Source organism: Vipera ursinii, assembly GCF_947247035.1.
Source record: "Vipera ursinii genome assembly, chromosome: 3".
Classification (NCBI taxonomy): Eukaryota; Metazoa; Chordata; class Lepidosauria; order Squamata; family Viperidae; genus Vipera; species Vipera ursinii.
Window position 1 is genome coordinate 118483999 of NC_139516.1, and position 21042 is coordinate 118505040.

The 21042-nt window shown below is 39.3% G+C and overlaps 3 protein-coding genes across 7 annotated transcripts in view; all 3 read right to left on the minus strand.

Annotated features, from left to right (window-relative positions):
- Positions 1–21042, minus strand: part of LOC310637903 (protocadherin gamma-A11-like) — a gene marked incomplete at its 5' end in the record, with an annotated part of 208011 nt that overhangs the window by 116582 nt on the left and 70387 nt on the right. Inside the window, one exon of one of the 5 annotated variants that reach the window (XM_083358517.1) lies at positions 8843–11443. The exons of the other annotated variants lie outside the window; for them this stretch is intronic. Within the exon in view, the coding sequence (XP_083214643.1) occupies positions 8843–11263 (2421 nt within the window). Of the gene's footprint in view, positions 1–8842; positions 11444–21042 lie in introns of those variants that run through there. 5 annotated transcript variants of the gene reach the window in all.
- On the minus strand, positions 3411–5924 carry LOC310637659 (protocadherin gamma-B5-like; the record flags this gene model as incomplete). The annotated part of the gene is made up of 1 exon (XM_083358162.1): positions 3411–5924. The coding sequence occupies one exon, from the start codon at positions 5922–5924 to the stop codon at positions 3411–3413; it is 2514 nt and encodes an 837-aa protein (XP_083214288.1).
- LOC310637660 (protocadherin gamma-B5-like) lies at positions 17083–19602 on the minus strand (the record flags this gene model as incomplete). The annotated part of the gene is made up of 1 exon (XM_083358163.1): positions 17083–19602. One exon carries the CDS (start codon positions 19600–19602, stop codon positions 17083–17085), a length of 2520 nt encoding a protein of 839 aa, XP_083214289.1.

Below are 21042 nucleotides of genomic sequence, written 5' to 3' on the forward strand. Positions count from 1 at the left end.
ATTAAAGATAACTGCTGAAAACCAAAATTGATAAGAAAATGCAAGATAGTTAAAAGTGGGTCACAGGCAACAGAGACATAATAATTTCAAAAGTTATTGATAAATTGCAGCTTTTCATATGAGAGAAAAATACTGCATGGAGAATAATTGTGCTAACTGTATCTAATTCCCATTATTTATTTTTTTATAAAAAGCAAGTTTATATTTAATTTAATTTTGCTCTGGCTCTGCTTCTTGTTTGAAGTCTGCCCTGTGAACCACCTTCCAAAGGCTATACATAGAGCTTGTCAGAAATGCTAGCACACCTTTGATTGAAGAGACAGGCTTCTGATATTTAAAATTTTTTGTCACAACTTTAGAAAGGGCACTTATGGTAGTGTAAGTGCCATCTGAATTAGGAGAAATTTTGCACAATGTCTTTTAATATCCTGCTGCAGCTTTGTCAGCTATTAATGTAACATTCTCATGGGTGGAGTACTGTATTAAGTTCCTAAATTTATTTAGTTACAGTACAAGATGGACAAGGAATATGTGTATAAATATCTGAATTTTCATTCTACATCTACCATGTAATGTAACATAACATCCAACTAACATAAAATCATAGGTTTGGAAGGGACCCTCAAGGTCTTCTAATCCAACCTCCTGTCCAAGGCAGAAACCTTACAATATACCATCCCTCATAAATAGTTGCCAAATCTTTTCTTGAAAAACTCCAACTCTGGGAGGCAAGTTGTTCTATTAATTAATTGTTCTCACTTGTCAGGTAATTTCTCCTCAGTTCCCAGTTGGGGCACGAAGGGAGGCTCAGCCAATCTCAATGTATACATGGTTGTACTCTGACAATAAAAGATCATTCATTTATTCTTGTCCTGCCCTCAAGTGCTACGGAGAATAAATCGACTGCCCTCTTCTCTCTGACAACCCCTCATGTACCGGAAGAAAGCTGTTGTGCCACCCCTAAGCCTTCTCTTCTATGGGCTAGACCAGGGGTAGGTAACCTTGGCTCTTTTATGACTCGTGGACTTCAACTCCCAGAATTCCTGAGCCGCCTGGCTCAGGAATTCTGGGAGTTGAAGTCCACAAGTCATAAAAGAGCCAAGGTTGCCTGCCCCTGGGCTAGGTAGACCTAGTTCAGTGGTGGGATTCAAATATGTGAACAACTGGTTCTCTGGGTGGATGCCGCTTCCGGAAGTCCATTCTGGGCCTGGACAACAAAAAAATTAGATACCAACAAAAAAATTAGCTACCGGTTCTGCTGAAATGGTGCAAAGTGGCTGAATCCCACCACTGACCTAGTTCCCTTAACCGTTCTCTTCAGCACTGAATTCCAAATTACATGAGTCAGCAGTGTGAGGCAATTTTAAAATGGTGAATGCAATTTAGTTGCAGGAAGAAAAAATGAATTGTTAAATAATGGGAAATTTAAATTTATTTTCCATTTCTCGTCCTTATAGTAACATTTGTGAGCCCCACATTAAAAAGGATTTAAACAAACTGAAAATAGATTCAAGGAAGTGAAAGGATGATCAGACAAATATAAATATGAAGAGATATTCAAAAGATTAGGCATGTTTAGGCTGGGAGAAATAAATATTTGTTCTGTTTTGTGACTTTTGGCAATCAAAATAATCATGAGATTGTTAACGTAAGAAGAAAAAAAAAATATAGCACTTTTCAAGCACCCCAATGCTATAACCAAAAAAAATTATAGAAATAAAGAAAATGTAGAAAAATGTCAAAATGTAGTGCATACAATAATAGATTTAAGTTTTAAGAAGGCAGATTCTGAATGTTACAAAGCATTTTCTGACACCAAGAATGATTTGACAATGGATCCATCTGCCTACAAATGTGATCAACTCTCCTTTCTTGGATGTGCTCAGAGGCAAAACTAGATTGCAGTCTCCCTAGAAATTTTTAATTTGGACTCTAGTATTCAACAGGGATCATGAATGGTAGCCAAAATTTGCTAAATCTATGGTTCTATGGCTTTGGATCTTTACCAGTTCTAGGTTTTTTTGATTATATAATCATTAGGTTTGATATCATAATCATAAAGCCCATAAAGATTCTATAATCATAAAGCTCATGACTATAGGTATTTTAACTTTGTATGATCACTGCACTTTTAAATGGAATAACAGCACAAGTATCATTACAAACTGTTTTATTTAAATACACCTATAACTTACATATCACAAGTATAAGACTCTTCTCTAAATGGAGTGGTATTAGCCATATCCAGGCTACCAGAGTAAGGGAATGGTAGCATGGTATAATGAAATACATGAGATCTTAGAATTGCCTCTACATCAGTATAGGAATGGCATGCATCGAAGGCATAACCTGGGATTGTGTACAGGAACATCTGCACACTATTTGGGTTAGATCCTCCCAGCTTCAGATGGGAGATCCCACAGAAGGTCATGGAGAAGAAGAAAATCCTGTGGGACTATCCGATCCAGACAGACAGGAAGGCACTTGTCAATCAACCATTGTGGTAGTAGACAAGGAGCAGAAGACAGCAGTGGTGATATAGTAAATGTAGCAGTGCCAAATAACACCAACATTATGAAGAAGGAATATAAGAAGTTGGAGAAGTACGTGAATGAAGGAAGAACTGGACAGGATGTGGAAAGTAAAGGCCAAGGTGGTCCTAATGATGGTAGGAACATTTTGGGCTGTGACTCATAAGCTGGGAGAGTGGCTCCAACAGATCCCAGGATCAACATCAGAGCTCTATGTCCAAAGTTAGAGTCCAATGTTACAAACATCTAAGCTACTGTGCAAAACTTTCCAACTACCAGACCTCTGGTAGAGGTCCTGAGACCACCCACAGGGTTGAGAAGGATTTTTTTTATATATAATAAAAGAAAGTCTAACATAAATGCAAAAGTACTGTATTACCCAGGTTATATCTTTGTTCTAGCAAATATTTTGAGACTGTAAAATACGAGACATTTTTACTTGTCTAAATTAACACTTGGACTCAGAAATTGGTAGTCAAACCTTGAGGTAATATGTATCAGTACATTCCTAAAAGCATTGTGACACACACACACACACACACACACACCCCATTTGGGTATGTATCATTCAAAATTGTATCAGTACTTTATGCAAGAATTCAAATACTGCCACAGAATAATATGTTGAAACTGAGTTAAAAACCTACGATCTATTTAAATTCAATAAGGGTCAGATTAAAATTTTGAACTTCACACAAACACTAACCTCTTAGACACAAGAACTTCTGTAATAAAATTAATATGACAACATAACTGATCTTATGTTAAAACAATATGGAAGTTCTTAAAAAAAGAAACTTACCTTGATATTACACTTAGTTGGACCATTTCCTGAGAAAGCAATGTTTAATGGCTCAAATATTGTGAAGAAATGCAATTTTAGATGTTAGAAAAGTAAAATAGAATGTAATCTACTTTGGAGTAAACATGTGTAGGAGTGAGCTGTCTTGTAGAGGAAGCTGTTATATTTACCTTCCCGTTATTTTCCACTTGAGGATGCAAACTGCTTTCTCCATCGCTTGAAAGAGGGACCTCAGTTTTTTCACCACAAAGCATATTCTCTGCAATATGAATGTTTGGTGCCAGGAAGGTAAATTCATTCTTCCTGGATTCTGAGGAGAGGCAAAGCTGGTAGGAATAAGGCAGAGTCCCATCTTGAAAATTGGGTGGAAATATCACCCCAGCTGTGGAATGGGAAACGGGAGCAAAACATGCTAAGAAACTGGACTTTCCTGACTGCCGGAGTTTGATGGCAATGGCCAGAATCACTGACAAGAGGAATAAAAATGACATCACAGCTAAGGCCACCACCAAATAGAACTGCAGGTCCGACTGATCCTCTGAGCTGTTCATCTGGCTTTTCATCTCCGGAAGGGCCTCCTGGAAGTTCTCAGCAAACACCAGGTTCAGAGTGACAGAGGCCGAGAGGGGCGGCCGTCCATTATCCTTCACCAGAAGGACCAGTCTCTGTTTCACGGCATCTCTCTCCATAAAGGTTCTTGCTGTCCTGATCTCACCCGTGTGGGAGCCAACAGTGAAGAGGGCCGGTTCTGTGGCTTGGATCAGCTGGTAGGAGAGCCAGGCGTTGTGTCCTGAATCAGCATCCACAGCCACCACTTTTGTTACCAGATAATCTGCCTCGGCTGAACGAGGGACCATCTCAAAGAAGGCAGAGTCCTTGGAGTCTGGTGAAGGGGACAGGATTTGAGGGCTGTTATCATTCCGATCCAGGATAAACACCCTGACTGTGACGTTGCTGCTGAGAGAGGGACTCCCGCCATCTTGGGCCTTCACCTGCAGCTGGAATTCCCTGTACTGCTCATAGTCAAAGGACCGCTGGGCGTAGATGGTGCCGGTCTCAGAATGAATGGAGATATAGGAGGAGATGGGAAGTTCTTCAATGTTGCTGGTGAGGATTGAATATGTGATGTGTGAGTTTTGATCCACATCCAGATCAAAGGCTTGAATCTGGAAGATGGAGGCCCCAGAAGGATTGTTCTCTGGCACATAGATGCTGTAGGATGCTTTCTCAAAAGCAGGGACATTGTCATTGATATCAGAGATCTGCAGCAAGATGGTTTTGTGTGTGCTCAATGGGGGGGTTCCTTTGTCAGTGGCAGTGATAGTAATATTATACTGAGATGCTTTTTCTCTGTCTAGAGGTTTATCTGTCAAGAGAGTGTAGTAGTTGTCAGATGATGGAAGAATCTTGAATGGCAAGTCATCTTCTAAATAACAAATAACCTTTCCATTATTATCTATGTCTTTGTCATTGGTTTTAATTAGAGCAATAACTGTCCCAGTCTGAGAATCTTCCAGAATTGAATTAAAAATGGATGCAAACATCATTTCTGGCACATTATCATTTTCATCAAGGATTTTTACTTCTACTTTACAATGGGTCATTGATCCACCTCCATCTTTTGCTGCTACAGTCATCACATATTTTCTGGCTTCCTCAAAATCCAATGGCTCCAGAAGAGAAATCATTCCACTGGTTGAATCTAGACTGAATTTCTTATTTGCACTCAGCGGTATATTCCTGAAATAATATCTGATTTGTGCATTTGAACCTTCATCTTTATCCGAAGCTACAAGTTGCAGCACTGGGAATCCAACTGGTAGGTTTTCCCTCAGACTGACTGTGTAGATTTCTTGGGTGAATGTAGGTGGATTATCATTGGCATCGGTGACATTGATCCATATTTGGGCTGTTCCAGTTTTTCTGGGTTTCCCCCCATCCAGCGCAGTAAGTGTTAGCTGAAGGGTTGGTTCACTCTCACGATCGAGTGGCTTTTGCAGTACTAAATCTGCAAATTTATTTCCATCTTGACTCTCTTTCACATCCAAAGTAAAGTAAGGATTGGTGCTAAGGTGGTAATTCTGTAAAGCGTTTGTGCCAATATCCGGATCTTTGGCATTCCCAAGAGGGAACCTGGTGCCTATTTGTGTTGTTTCAATTATCTCCAACTGGATAGTGCTACTGAGAAACTGTGGTGAATTATCATTTATGTCTTGTATCTCTATTTGTAGATGGTAAATATTTAATGGGTTTTCAACAACCACTTTAAGATTAAGAACACATAGTGGAGTTGTGCCACATATTTCTTCCCTGTCTATCCTGTCATTCACACAGAGGTTTCCATTTTCTGCACTGATTTTAAAATACTGCACTTCGTCCAGGGAGATGGCATGCATTTTGCGACTTGCTAGTTCTCTGAGGCTCAGTCCTAGATCCTTTGCAAGATTCCCCACTACAGAACCTTTTGACATCTCCTCGGGGACTGAATAATGAATCTGTTCCGAGACGGCCCGGTAGGAAACCGACAAGAGTAAGAGCGATAGTACTTGCCTTCGGATTGCTCTGCCATTCCCTCCTTGCCCTCGCTCCATCCCCTCTGCGATAAAGCTGGCTGCCTCAAAATCTCATCGGAATGCAGAATAGTAGGAAACACTCTCCTTTCTTCTTAATTTCCTGGGACCAGCCCTTTTCGCAAGGCTGCTTTGCATTTGTTGCTGTTTTTCTCTGCCTTTAACGAAATGCAGGAATCCTCCTTTGGGAAGCCTCTGTTTAGCAGCTCTTCTCCATTCTCTTCGGCGTCCCCGTTGGCTAACAGCGACACCCTGAGGCCAGAGGGGAAACTGCAAGGAATTCTATTCCGCAAGTAATAAAAAAAGTGCTTGGATGTGACCCTTTTTTAAGGTGTTCAGCATAAATGCTGTGTGAACCGAAAACTGCAACAGAATTTTGGAAGAGTTGGCTTTGTAGTTTTTTTTGTCTTCCTCACGCTGGAATACATAGCTCTTTCAATGAACTTTCATTCATTGAGCTCCTAATATCATGGTGTACAATGCGAAGTTAATACTTGTTCACTTAAGAATTCACTCCACTAGAACTGGCCTCAGGATAATAAACACATAACTGGAGATTGAGTGTTTTATGCATCTTAAATACTACTCTTACCTACCCTATGGTACACAGGCTAGACTCAATAAATGGGGTGACAGTGACACTTAACATATATCTTATAGTTCTTACTGCATTTTTTACTCTGCTTCTTTGATATTTACTGCTCCTACGATGAACACTGTCTATAGTTTGTGTATATCTAAAAATAAAGGTACAATGTGTTTGATCTCAGAATTTAGTTTATCCTGAACCATATCATGGCACCATAGGAAAACTACTAAATGTCAATTTTCTATTTGTTTTACTTTCTTTTATGTAGGCAATAGTTTTACTAACAAGAGGAAGAAGGAGCTGGAGTGAAAGATGTGCTCAAACGCTCTGAAAATACTGGCTGATTTTAAGCATTAGACAAATGTTCTTAGCAATAATGTCACTTTCTGAATAGTCTGTGTGGTCTGCCCATGACAGTTGCCGACAGATCTGGAAAGTCATTTAAATCATGTAACAACATTCTTGACTACAATGGCAAGCAATATAATATTACAGTTTTGATTAATGAAATCATCCAGGATTTGAAAATGTAATTGTTTTAAAGTCTCTTTTACATCCTTTCACTTCTGTAATATTTCTAGTAATGTTTTTTTTCTAATTTCTATTACGTCATTTTCTCTTTTATTATTTAATCTGTATATAATCAATATACTAGCAAAAAAGTAGGATCTGACACAAAAACTTTTTCACTGGTAAATAATTTAGTGGATTTTATATGCAGTATCCTAAAACTGTCCTCCATTTTTAAAATGCGGAAACCCACAACTGCGACAAGCAACCCAGTTGCAAATGTTATGTTACAATTAATGTGGGTCTTTTGCAAAAATCTGATGTCAGGAGTAGATTCTACCATTTTCTTCTCAGGACTATTGAGGGTGTGACAATGTGATAGTGGTTCTCCTTTTTAAAAAATAATGTGTTGTTAAATGTAAAGAGAAAATGAGGAACTGGAATTTTTTTTTTTACATTTAGACTTCTAAAGTGTAAGATGCTTTGACAGATTAATCAACAGTGTGGAATATATTTGGAGGAAAGGAAAGCAATGAGCCTTTTCAAAAAGCCCAATTTGTTTTTCATTATCTCTCTCAGGAGCAAGGCACATACATTTAACATGGCGTGTGTGGGTCATTTGTACTATATCTCTTTATTTGCAAGAAGGTTTTTCCTGTGCTCATCAAAAATTACTTTATAATTAAAACTTAATTAGTTTAATTTATTAAAATATATACATAGAGGGTAGAAATGATTTTAGATGAATTATAGTCACATAGTCACAATGGAAAACAAAATGGGATTTCATATTAGCTTCATCTTGTAAAAATGTCTCACACAAAATATTGGCATCCATTATTGAGACAATTCATGTGTATTGAAAAAGGTGAACCGTGAGTGCTTCAAACACTCTCTATTAATTACTGTTACAAGATTTGCTACTGAAGAATCATTAAAAAGTCATATATATATATATATATATATATATATATATATATATATATATATAGAGAGAGAGAGAGAGAGAGAGAGAGAGAGAGAGAGAGAGAGAGAGAGAGAGAGAGGTTATTGCTACTTAATTTCACTCAAAATATTTACAAATGATTGAAGTTTAGCCATTTCCTTTCCTTCCACTAGAAAGATCTATGGAAAAAACCTGATCAATTCTTATCTGGTTTCAATCATACTTACAAACAACATATTTATGACAGCGTAAAGTGCCTAGAATTGCTTGACAGTGAGATGGGTAGCAGATAAATTAAATAAATAAATTTGCTCATTACAACAGTTCATTTAGTGACTGTTCGAAGTTACAACACCAGTGAGAAATATAACTTATAATCATTTTTCATAGATACAACCATTATAGCATCACTATGGTCATGTGATACCAAATTCAGATATTTGGTAACTGACTCATAAGACAATTGTAATCCCCCAGGGTCATGTGATCACCTTTTGCGACCTTCTGATAAGCAAAGTCAATGGGGAAGCCAGATTCACGTAACAACAGTTTTACTAATGTAACAACTCTTACCATTTGTGACAAGAAAGGTCATAAAATGCAGAAAAATTCACATAAAAACTTTCTCACTAAGCAACAGAAATGTTGGGCTTAGTTGTGGCCATAACTGAAGGATTACATGAATACAATAAAGTAGATTTCCTTATTTTTACACAGAAATCAAAGTTTTTATAGAATCTTTTAACACTTACAATTTCATTAACAAGATATGTTAAATAAATAAATAAATAAATAAATAAATAAATAAATATGTAAAATAAATAAATAAATATGTAAAATAAATAAATAAATAAATAAATATGTAAAGTTGGTACTCTTCAAAGGAAAACTCACCAAGTTAGTTTTCTCCATCTCAGAAATTAGGACATTGGCGCCATTAGTAGGCAGAAGAACATCAGAATTTTGGTTGCATGAAATATATTCAGCAGTTTGAACTTTGGGAGTTGGAAAAGTAATTTCATGTATCTTGGACTCGGAGGATAAACACAGCTGATAGGAATAAGGAATAGTTCCTTCCTCATAATTTGGTGGGAATATAATGGCATTGCTGGAATGGGGAATGGGAGCAAAGCATGGGAGAAATTTCAGGTTCCCCGACTGTCGGAGTTTCATCATAATGACTAGAGTTACAGTCAAGAGGAACAAAAAGGAGATCAAAGTTAAGGCCAGGACGAGGTAGAACTGGAGCTCAGACTGTTGCTCTGAATCGGTGGTTTGGTTATTTATTTCTGGCAGTGCCTCTTGGAAGTTTTCAGCAAAAATCAGATTGAGACTGACTGTAGCAGACAGAGGGGGCTGCCCATTATCCTTCACTAAGACCACCAGCTTCTGCTTCAGGGCATCCCTTTCCAGAAACGTCCGCAGTGTCCTGATTTCACCAGTGTGGGCACCAATTGTGAAGAGCCCTGGCTCAGTGGCTTGCAGTAGGTGATAGGAGAGCCAGGCATTGTGCCCGGAGTCGGCGTCCACTGCCACCACCTTTGTAACCAGGTACCCCATCTCTGCCGAGCGAGGCACCATCTCAAAGGAGGCTGAGCCCTCCGCTCCTGGAGAAGGATACAGAATTTGAGGGCTTTGGTCATTTTGGTCCAGGATGAACACCTTCAGTGTGGCATTGCTGCTGAGAGGTGGGGAGCCGCCATCTTCAGCCTTCACCTGTACCTCAAACTCTCTGAGTTGCTCATAGTCAAAAGACCTCTGAGAATAGAGGGTGCCACTTTCTGAGTTAATGGAGAGGTAAGACGGGAGAGGTAGTGCCTCTATTTTGCTAGTCAGGATGGAGAAGGTGATCCTAGCGTTGCGACCAAGATCGGGGTCTACAGCTTTGATGCTGAAGATGGAGGAGCTAGCAGGATTGTTCTCTGCCACGTAGACACTGTATGAGGATTTCTCAAAGGCAGGGGCATTATCGTTGATATCCGAAATCTCCAGTGAGATGGTTTTCTGTGTAGAAAGAGGGGGCGTACCGTTGTCTGTGGCTATGATTGTGAGATTGTACCCTGGGGTGCTTTCTCTGTCTAAGGGACCATTCGTCAGCAACTTATAGTACTTATTAGCTGCTGCTATTATTTTGAATGGGGAAGCATTCTCTAAATGGCAATTGACCTCCCCGTTATCCCCCGAATCTCTATCATTTGTATTGATGAGGGCTACCAATGTTCCTATTGGAGAGTTTTCAGGAATTTCTCTGGATGAGGAGGCAAGAATCACTTCTGGGGCATTGTCATTTACATCTAATAGCGTTATTTCAACATTACAGTGTGCTACTAATCCACCTCCATCCCTTGCTTCTACTGCTATGGTATACTTCTCTGTTTCCTCAAAATCTAGCTCTTCGTGAATTGATATAAATCCCTGTTCTGAATCCAAGTCAAATTTCCGATGAGTGTTATCGGCAATATTTCTATAGAAATAGTTGATCTGGCCATTGGAACCCTCATCCTTGTCTGTGGCTTTGACTTGTATTACAGTAGATCGCTTTGGAGCATTCTCTTTGAGGCTGATTTTATACACTTTTTGACTGAAGACAGGTGGGTTGTCATTAGCATCTATGACTGTAATCTGTATTTTGGCTGTTCCACTTTTTGCAGGGTTTCCTCCATCAAGAGCACTAAGAGTTAAACTAACAGTACTTTCACTTTCACGATCCAACTGTTTTTCCAGCACTAATTCTGCATACTTGTTTAAAGAATCTTGCTTGCTAATTGCTAAAATGAAATACTTATTAATGCTTAGATGATATTCCTGGAGAGAATTTCTTCCAATATCAGGATCTTCCGCTTGTTCAAGAAGAAATGTGGCTCCTGGTAAAGAGGACTCACTTATCTCTAACTTGATATCACCATTTAAGAAATGTGGTGCATTATCATTAATATCCTGGATCTCTACTGTTATATAAAAGATGTCCATGGGGTTTGCACTCACCACTTCAAAACTGATGGGGCAGACTGCAGTTTCCCCACAGATTTCCTCTCGGTCAATCCTGTCCTTTACATACAGATTCCCATTTTCAGCATTAATGGAGAAGTATTGCTTTTTGCCTAAAGAAAGGATATGCAGGTTGCGATTTCCCACTTCTGCAGTACTCAGCTTCAGATCCTTGGCAAGATTCCCCACAACGGAACCCTTTCCCATTTCCTCTGGGATTGAATAGCGAACGTGCTCCGAGACAGTCTGGCAGACGAAAGACAATAAGAAGAGGAGACGTACTTGCCTTTTTACAGATCTGCTCTTTGCTTTGCTCCTGCCGTCCATCCCACCTGCGGTGAAAAGGGCTTTGTGCGATCCAGTAAGCTGAGGAGTTTAAATTCCCATTGGGAGGAAAGCAGCAAGAGGGTCCTGGGATTCTCCTGAGTTTTATCTACAGTGCAGGGATTTTCTTTTCTCTGCCATGGTGTTTGAGTGTCCCTCAGTCCTGCTCTTTGACTGCTCTGCGCTCGGTGACTGGATAGTCAGAAGGCAGGAAGCCCATCAGATTCCCAGCTGCTTTCTGGCAACTACGTTGGCCAACAGCGGCACTCTGAGTCTCCGATGCAGAACTGCAAGAAGCATCTTAAAGAAATAACTTTGCTTTTTTCTATTTTGCTGATGATTTTGTGTGGTTTGGAAGGAGTGCTTCAATAGATGGCTAAGTAATATCTTTCTTGTGTCCTTTTTCAATATTAGAAGCAATAATTTATCTTACAGAAAATTTCAGGAAGGAAAATCTTTCCACAATTTTTTCCTGTATCACTCATAGGTTTTCTGCAATCAAAGCAAAGTGTTTTCAAGTTTCTGAATGCTCCAGAAAGGGATCAAGAAGTCAGAAAAGCTGTTGCAACACAATCCATATTGTGCTGTAAGCCATAGAGAGTCAATAGAACAAAAATAATACCCCTCAAGCAAAAATGCCCAGTCAAAGGCAGAATTTTAATAATAATAGCACGATCCACATGACACAAAGCAAAGTGTGTTGTAAGCCACACAGGGTCACTTGGCTAATAATTAGTGAGCAATACACAGAAAAGTGGAGCTGAGTAAAAAGCATGGTGGTGTGGTGGCAACAAATGCGTGATTTCTTTGAAACTGAATCTTCAAATATATACTGTAAATGGATATGTGTGATATCAGAAAACTACTTATAAATATGCAAGTCTTTGAGATACATATGTTCCCTGTGTGAGAATATGTTTAAAATAAATATTTGAAAATATATAGTATGGCTCCCAGAAGGGTTTGGCATCATGATATAGAATAGAATTACTCAGGTTTTTCTGCATACCTTCAACAGAACAAAAGTAACACCCCTCAAGAAAAAATGCCCAGTCAAAGGCAGAATTATAATAAATAAATAAATAAATAATAATAATAATAATAATAATAATAATAATAATAATAATAATAATAATAATAATAATAATAATATGATCTTGTTGTTGTCTAGTTACTTCCTTTCTCGTACAGTCGGGAGGATAATCAGGGCTTTGAAATTTTTAAGAAATTCTTCTGATTTTTTTTAAAAGATTCTTTAAAGAGATCCCTTAAGTGCCTAACTCTTCTACGCATTGTTATAATGATGTACAAGAAATAAAATTTTATTCACTTCTTCTGGAAAATGATAGCTACTTACTGAAATTGAAAAGTACATTCGAAGAATATTTAAAGCTAAGTCCTATACAGGCCAACAAAGACCTAATCCTTTCAAAAGTTATTCCTAAATTGTCATTTTTAATGTGATAGTGTGGAGAGTAATAATATTAATCATATGTAATTAACGTAATTTTTATGACAACCAAATTTAAATCTAATTTGGTTTTGCTTTACTTTGCCTCCTTTTTGAAAATTGCCCTGTGACTTGCCTTCCAAAAGTGAGACACAGAGCTCAGCTCAGAAATGCTGGCCCACCTTGGTTTGTCTGGATTGCATAGGGCAGGGGTGTCAAACTGCAGTTTCATCATACCGAAGCCACCCCCGCCCCATTGTCGGCAATGCAAAAAGAGTCGCAATATGTCGCGACATGTCACATGACAAGGCAAGTTTGACACCCATGGTATAGGGTCTCCTGCTCAAGCAAGGGGTTGACTAGAAGTCCACCAAGCTCACTTCTAACCCTTATTCTTTATTCTCAAGAGTTGGAATTCCAATATTTAATTCTTCATGGATCATGCTACCGAAGTCTCTTTGTTGCAACTTCACAAAAAGAGTAACTGTGCTAATTTAAATCCATCAGAGTATGAAATCTTGAATGATCACACTTTTAATGCCCTGTTGTAATTTTATGATCAACTAATACAGGTCTGAGGGACGTGGTGGCTCAGTGGGTTAGGACTCTGAGCTTGTCGACCAGATGGTTGGCAGTTTGGCGGGTCGAATCCCGAGTGCCGCGTAACAGAGTGAGCCCCTGTTACTCGTCCCAGCTTCTGCCAACCTAGCAGTTCAAAAGCACATAAAAATGCAAGTAGAAAAATAGGGACCACTACAGTGGGAAGGTAACAGCGTTCCGTGCGCCTTTGGCGTCTAGTCATGCCGGCCACATGACCACGGAGACATCCTCGGACAAGCGCTGGCTCTTCAGCTTTGAAACGGAGATGAGCACCGGTCCCTAGAGTCAGAAACGACTAGCACACATGTGCGGGGGAACCTTTACCTTTACCTAATATAGGTCTCTCCTGTTTCTCAGCCTACAGTTTCATGTCATAAAGAAACTGACACTTCATTTGCAGTTTTTGTGGGAACACTTCAAAAAATTTCTTATCATTTTCTCTTTCTGGATATTTTCACCTCCCCTGTAAAGCCTGCAGCTGTATGATATGCTGGGAGTCTTCCATCCAAGTATTAATCTAACCTTGCTTGGCTTTGGAGGGATCAGTCAAGCTCAACCAAGATTAACTTGGTAAGTGCTGCCACCTAGGCTTTTGATGATGCTATTAGTGCTCTGCTGAATATTTGTTACTATTCTTATTGACTACGGTCATTCAACCTGATAAAAGAGAATTTGCTGGCTTTGGAAATTTATTTAGAACAAGAGAATTCCACTGAAATTGAGCCTTGGTGGAGCAGTGGGCTAATGCCTCCTTAAGTAACACCAGCTGCCTGCAATTAGAGCAGGTTCGCATCCCACCAGGCTCAAGGTTGACTCAGCCTTCCATCCTTCCGAGGTAGGTAAAATGAGGACCCAGATTGTTGGGGGCAATAAGCTGACTTTGTAATAATGCCACTTGGGGGGCCCCAAAAGCCCTAATAAGCAGGCATATACATAGAATGAAGGCTACTGCTAAGCTTGTAAGCCGCCCTGAGTCTTCGGAGAAGGGCGGGATATAAATGGAATAAAAATAAAATAAATAAATAAAAATAAATAAATAAATTCTTATTGGTGGAATACAATGTTTCATATTCATTCAATTACAAGATGCTCACAAAGTGTAAAGTCTGATTATTCAACAATCATCTCTGAATGATATGTGAGTAAACAAGTGTGATATGGTAACAAAAAGACAACTAAAAGTATGAAGAGAAATAAAACGTTTATCCTTAGTTGTATAATTAATGCCTGGTTTTGTGACTTTAGGTAATTAGCAACATTATTAGAATGTACCATTAAGATGAGAAGGAGAATAATAGCACTTTTCAAATACTTGAAAGAATGTAATATAGAACAGATCTTTCCTCTGCCACGTGGTAACATGTTTTAAGAAAGCCCTTACAAGTGGATTTTAGAAGGAACTTTTCAACAGTATCAGTGGTTTGATAGTGGAACCAATTATATAGAGATATGGTTGGTGCCCTTTCCTTGGCTATGGTGGCCAAATTGTGATTCTGTGATCTTCTATTATCATAAATCATGGCTACACACCTACTAACTTTGGATGAGTGGTTCACTTTTGAAGGGAATATCAACAGGACCTTCTGTTTAAAAAAATCCATTTAATCTAACCTATAGTTCTTTTATTAAGTTTATTCACATATAAATTACTTCTCTTAGATGCTGTGGTATAATCACTATCTATATCCAGTATATAGCCTAAAGAAATGATACTTGCAACAACAACAACAACAAAAACATCCAGAAAGTAATACAACCTGAGCACTTAGGGATTTCTCAGAATCAAATTAATTAACATAGATTTCAGTAAATATGAACTATTTATATGATCTATATAGATCAGGGGTGTCAAACTGCTGGCCCGCGGGCCGGATGCATCATCGTGAAACCGTGCCAACCCCATTGCCAGCAATGGAAAAAAAGTCACAATACGCTGTGACACATCACGTGATGTTGCGAGCTTGACACCCACGATATAGATTATTGAAGAGTTGTTTATCCATATAATGGAGGAACACTTAATATAAAGGCAAAAATAAATTATTACCAGGTGAATCTCATTGATTCAGTAATATTTTCATACCATAAAAAGCAAATATACTATATACTCTTATCTAAACACTTGACGCGGTGGCTCAGTGGGTTAGGACGCTGAGCTTGTTGATCAGAAGATCGGCAGTTTGGTGGGTCGAATCCCGAGTGCCGCGTAGCAGAGTGAGCGCCTGTTACTCGTCCCAGCTTCTGCCAACCTAGCAGTTCGAAAGCACAAAGAAATGCAAGTAGAAAAATAGGGACCACTAGGGTGGGAAAGTAACAGCGTTCCGTGCGCCTTTGGCGTCTAGTCATGCCGGCCACATGACCACGGAGACGTCCTCGGACAAGCGCTGGCTCTTCGGCTTTGAAATGGAGATGAGCACCGGCCCCTAGAGTTGGAAACGATTAGCACGCATGTGCGGGGGAACCTTTACCTTTACCTTTAAACACTTGACATGTAATATTAGATAAGTGTGTATGAGACTGAAAAGGGAATACTTTCAGACAGAGAACTGATTACCTAATATCAATCAAACACTGATGTCTAAGTGAAGAGTACCATATCTCTTGGTATTGGCATAATCCTAAAATCATTATGCGATAAGGGAATTAGCATACTGCCTTTAGCATAATTCAGGACATCTTTGCAAGAATAATTCAGATACATTGCAATAAGCACAAAGGGTACAATGTAAGTAAAACCTAAGTAAAATAGGGCCATACGTAAATTAAGGCCAGTTTAAAATCTTCAAATTCATGGAAAAGTCATTACCTAGACATAAGAAATTTATTTTAGTATAAAATACTTTTTAAAAAGGAACTTACCTTGCTATTGCTCTCAGTTGGACAATTCAGATTAATTATCCCACATTCTGAGCAAAAGACATGTTTAAATTGCTTGCCAGAAGAAATATTACCAAATATCTAATTCATTAGGTTTATCTTGGGAAGTCCACTATAGCCTAATCAGGCAGCCAAAATGATAAACTCACTGATACTGAATACAGAATGGCAAACTAGCTCTACCTCCTTTCCTAAGCATTTTCTCTTAAACATCTTTGTCCCTATGTGGAAACTAGCAAGCTACAAGAAATATCTAACTTTACTTATATTTAGCAGCTTTGTCATGCTGGCCCATTGTGATGACTACTACTCTCCTGGAAGCAAAATTCAGAAGAATTCCTTATAATGACCAATACTTGTGGATCAAACACAGTGGAACCCCTAAGCCGGGTTCTCCAACTGTAGACCAGTACCAGCGCGCGGCATGCCAGCAACCTGTCTGCACAAACAAGCAAAGCCTCATCTGCAAGATGCAGGCAGCACACAAAATCACGCACCCTCCGGTCCATGGAGAAACCTCTCTCCACGGAACCGGGCCCTGGTTTCCAAAAAGTTGGGGACCTCTGCCCTAAGCCATACTTTATTATATTGCCTCTTGCACAGAAATATTAGGAAGAGGTTTATTGTATTTCTTTTAGTGGACTAATTAAGATGCATGCATTTTTTTATGTTCAACTACTGCTGGCGGAATAGTATAATCTTAGATCTCCAGGAGTGAACAGATTCTTTTTTGCTACTGGAAACTGAGAAGCAAATGTAAAACCAGAACCAAACTGCAACATGCGTAAAAAAAGCGTCTTCTTTCTCTCTCTTTTCCTTTCTTTTTAATAGGTATATTTTTACTGCATTTTGCACTATAAATAACAAAAATGATTTTTTTTAAACAAAATGAATGTTACGGATCAGAATGATAAAAAAAGAATGGAATTAGCTTCTGAATAACAGGTGTATTCTCAGGGACAGATGTATGGAGTCTGCATTTAATTGAATTTACCTTCCCGTTATTTTCCACTTCAGGATGCAAACTGCTTTCTCCATCGCTTGAAAGAGGGACCTCAGTTTTTTCACCACAAAGCATATTCTCTGCAATATGAATGTTTGGTGCCAGGAAGGTAAATTCATTCTTCCTGGATTCTGAGGAGAGGCAAAGCTGGTAGGAATAAGGCAGAGTCCCATCTTGAAAATTGGGTGGAAATATCACCCCAGCTGTGGAATGGGAAACGGGAGCAAAACATGCTAAGAAACTGGACTTTCCTGACTGCCGGAGTTTGATGGCAATGGCCAGAATCACTGACAAGAGGAATAAAAATGACATCACAGCTAAGGCCACCACCAAATAGAACTGCAGGTCCGACTGATCCTCTGAGCTGTTCATCTGGCTTTTCATCTCCGGAAGGGCCTCCTGGAAGTTCTCAGCAAACACCAGGTTCAGAGTGACAGAGGCCGAGAGGGGCGGCCGTCCATTATCCTTCACCAGAAGGACCAGTCTCTGTTTCACGGCATCTCTCTCCATAAAGGTTCTTGCTGTCCTGATCTCACCCGTGTGGGAGCCAACAGTGAAGAGGGCCGGTTCTGTGGCTTGGATCAGCTGGTAGGAGAGCCAGGCGTTGTGTCCTGAATCAGCATCCACAGCCACCACTTTTGTTACCAGATAATCTGCCTCGGCTGAACGAGGGACCATCTCAAAGAAGGCAGAGTCCTTGGAGTCTGGTGAAGGGGACAGGATTTGAGGGCTGTTATCATTCCGATCCAGGATAAACACCCTGACTGTGACGTTGCTGCTGAGAGAGGGACTCCCGCCATCTTGGGCCTTCACCTGCAGCTGGAATTCCCTGAACTGCTCATAGTCAAAGGACCGCTGGGCGTAGATGGTGCTGGTCTCAGAATGAATGGAGATATAGGAGGAGATGGGAAGTTCTTCAATGTTGCTGGTGAGGATTGAATATGCGATCTGTGAGTTTTGATCCACATCCGGATCAAAGGCTTGAATCTGGAAGATGGAGGCACCAGAAGGATTGTTCTCTGGCACGTAGATGCTGTAGGACGCTTTCTCAAAAGCAGGGGCATTGTCATTGATATCAGAGATCTGCAGCAAGATGGTTTTGTGTGTGCTTAATGGAGGAGTTCCCTTGTCAGTGGCAGTGATTGTAATATTATACTGAGATGCTTTTTCTCTGTCTAGAGGTTTATCTGTCAAGAGAGTGTAGTAGTTGTCAGATGATGGAAGAATCTTGAATGGCAAGTCATCTTCTAAATAACAAATGACCTTTCCATTATTATCCATGTCTTTGTCATTGGTTTTAATTAGAGCAATAACTGTTCCAGTCTGAGAATCTTCCAGAATTGAATTAAAAATAGATGCGAACATCATTTCTGGCACATTATCATTTTCATCAAGGATTTTTACTTCTACTTTACAATGGGTCATTGATCCACCTCCATCTTTTGCTGCTACAGTCATCACATATTCTGTGCTTTCCTCAAAATCCAATGGTTCCACAAGAGAAATCATTCCACTGGTTGAATCTAGGCTGAATTTCTTATTTGCACTTGGTGGTATATTGCTGAAATAATACCTTATTTGTGCATTTGAACCTTCATCTTTATCGGAAGCTACCAGTTGCAGCACCGGGAATCCAACTGGTAGGTTTTCCCTCAGACTGACTGTGTAGATTTCTTGGGTGAATATAGGTGGATTATCATTGGCATCCGTGACACTGATCCATAATTGGGCTGTTCCAGTTTTTCTGGGTTTCCCCCCATCCAGGGCAGTAAGTGTTAGCTGAAGGGTTGGTTCACTCTCGCGATCGAGTGGCTTTTGCAGTACTAAATCTGCAAATTTATTTCCATCTTGACTCTCTTTCACATCCAAGGTAAAGTAAGGATTGGTGCTAAGATGGTAATTCTGTAAGGCGTTTGTGCCAATATCCGGATCTTTGGCATTCCCAAGAAGGAACCTGGTGCCTATTTGTGTTGTTTCAATTATCTCCAACTGGATAGTGCTACTGAGAAACTGTGGTGAATTATCATTAATGTCTTGTATCTCTATTTGTAGATGGTAAATATTTAACGGGTTTTCAATGACCACCTTAAAATTAAGAACACATAGTGGGGTTCTGCCGCATATTTCTTCCCTATCTATCCTGTCATTCACACAGAGGTTTCCATTTTCTGCACTGATTCTGAAATATTGCACCTCATCCAGGGAGATGGCATGCATTTTGCGACTTGCTAGTTCTCTGAGGCTCAGTCCTAGATCCTTTGCAAGATTCCCCACTATAGCACCTTTTGACATCTCCTCGGGGACTGAATAATGAATCTGTTCCGAGACGGCCCGGTAGGAAACCGACAAGAGTAAGAGCGATAGTACTTGCCTTCGGATTGCTCTGCCATTCCCTCCTTGCCCTCGCTCCATCTCCTCTGCGATAAAGCTGGCTGCCTCAAAATCTCATCGGAATGCAGAATAGTAAGAAACTCTCTCCTTTCTTCTTAATTTCCTGGGACCAGCCCTTTTCGCAAGGCTGCTTTGCATTTGTTGCTGTTTTTCTCTGCCTTTAACGAAATGCCGGAATCCTCCTTTGGGAAGCCTCTGTTTAGCAGCTCTTCTCCATTCTCTTCGGCCTCCCCGTTGGCTAACAGCGACACCCTGAGGCCAGAGGGGAAGCTGCAAGGGATTCTATTCCGCAAGTAATAAAAAAAGTGCTTGCATGTGACCCGTTTTTAAGGTGTTCAGAATAAATGCTGTGTGAACTGAAAACTGCAACAAAGTTTTGGAAGAACTGGCTTTGTAGTTTTTTGGGTTTTTTTCCTCTTCGCCACGCTGAAATACATAGCTCTTTCAATGAACTTTCATTCATTGAGCTCTTAATGTCATGGTGTACAATGTGAAGTTAATACTTGTTAATTCAGTCCACTAGATCTGGCCTCAGCATAATAAACACATAACTGGAGATTGAGAGTTTTATGCATCTTAAATACTCTTACCTACCCTATGGTACACAGGCTAGACTTAATAAATGAGGTGACAGTGACAAAATATATCTTATAGTTCTTACTGTATTTTTACTCTGCTTCTTTGATATTTACTGCCCCTATGATGAACACTGAATAGTCTGTGTGGTCTGCCCATGACAGTTGCTGAGAGATCTGGAAAGTCATTTAAATCATGTAACAACATTCTTGACTACAATGGCAAGCAATATAATATTACAGTTTTGATTAATGAAATCATCCAGGATTTGAAAATGTAATTGTTTTAAAGTCTCTTTTACATCCTTTCACTTCTCTAATATTTCTAGTAATGTTTTTTTTCTAATTTCTATTACGTCATTTTCTCTTTTATTATTTAATCTGTATATAATCAATATACTAGCAAAAAGTAGGATCTGACACAAAAAACTTTTCAGTGGTAAATAATTTAGCGGATTTTATATAGCAGTATCGTAAAATTGTCCTCCATTTTTTAAATGCGGAAACCCGCAACTCCAACAATCAACCTAGATGCAAATGTTATGTTAAAATTAATATTGGTCTTTTGCAAAAATCTGATGTCAGGAGTAGATTCTACCATTTTCTTTTCAGGACTATTGAGGGTGTGACAATGTGATAGTGGTTCTCCTTTTTAAAAAATAATGTGTTGTTAAATGTAAAGAGAAAATGAGGAACTGGAATTTCTTTTTTTTAATGTTTAGTCTTCTAAAGTGTAAGCTGCTTTGACAGATTAATCAACAGTGTGGAATATGTTTGGAAGAAAGGAAATCAATGAGCCTTTTCAAAAAGCCCAAGTTGTTTTTCATTATCTCTCTCAGGAGCAAAGTACATACATTTAAAATGGCACGTGTGGGTCATTTGTATT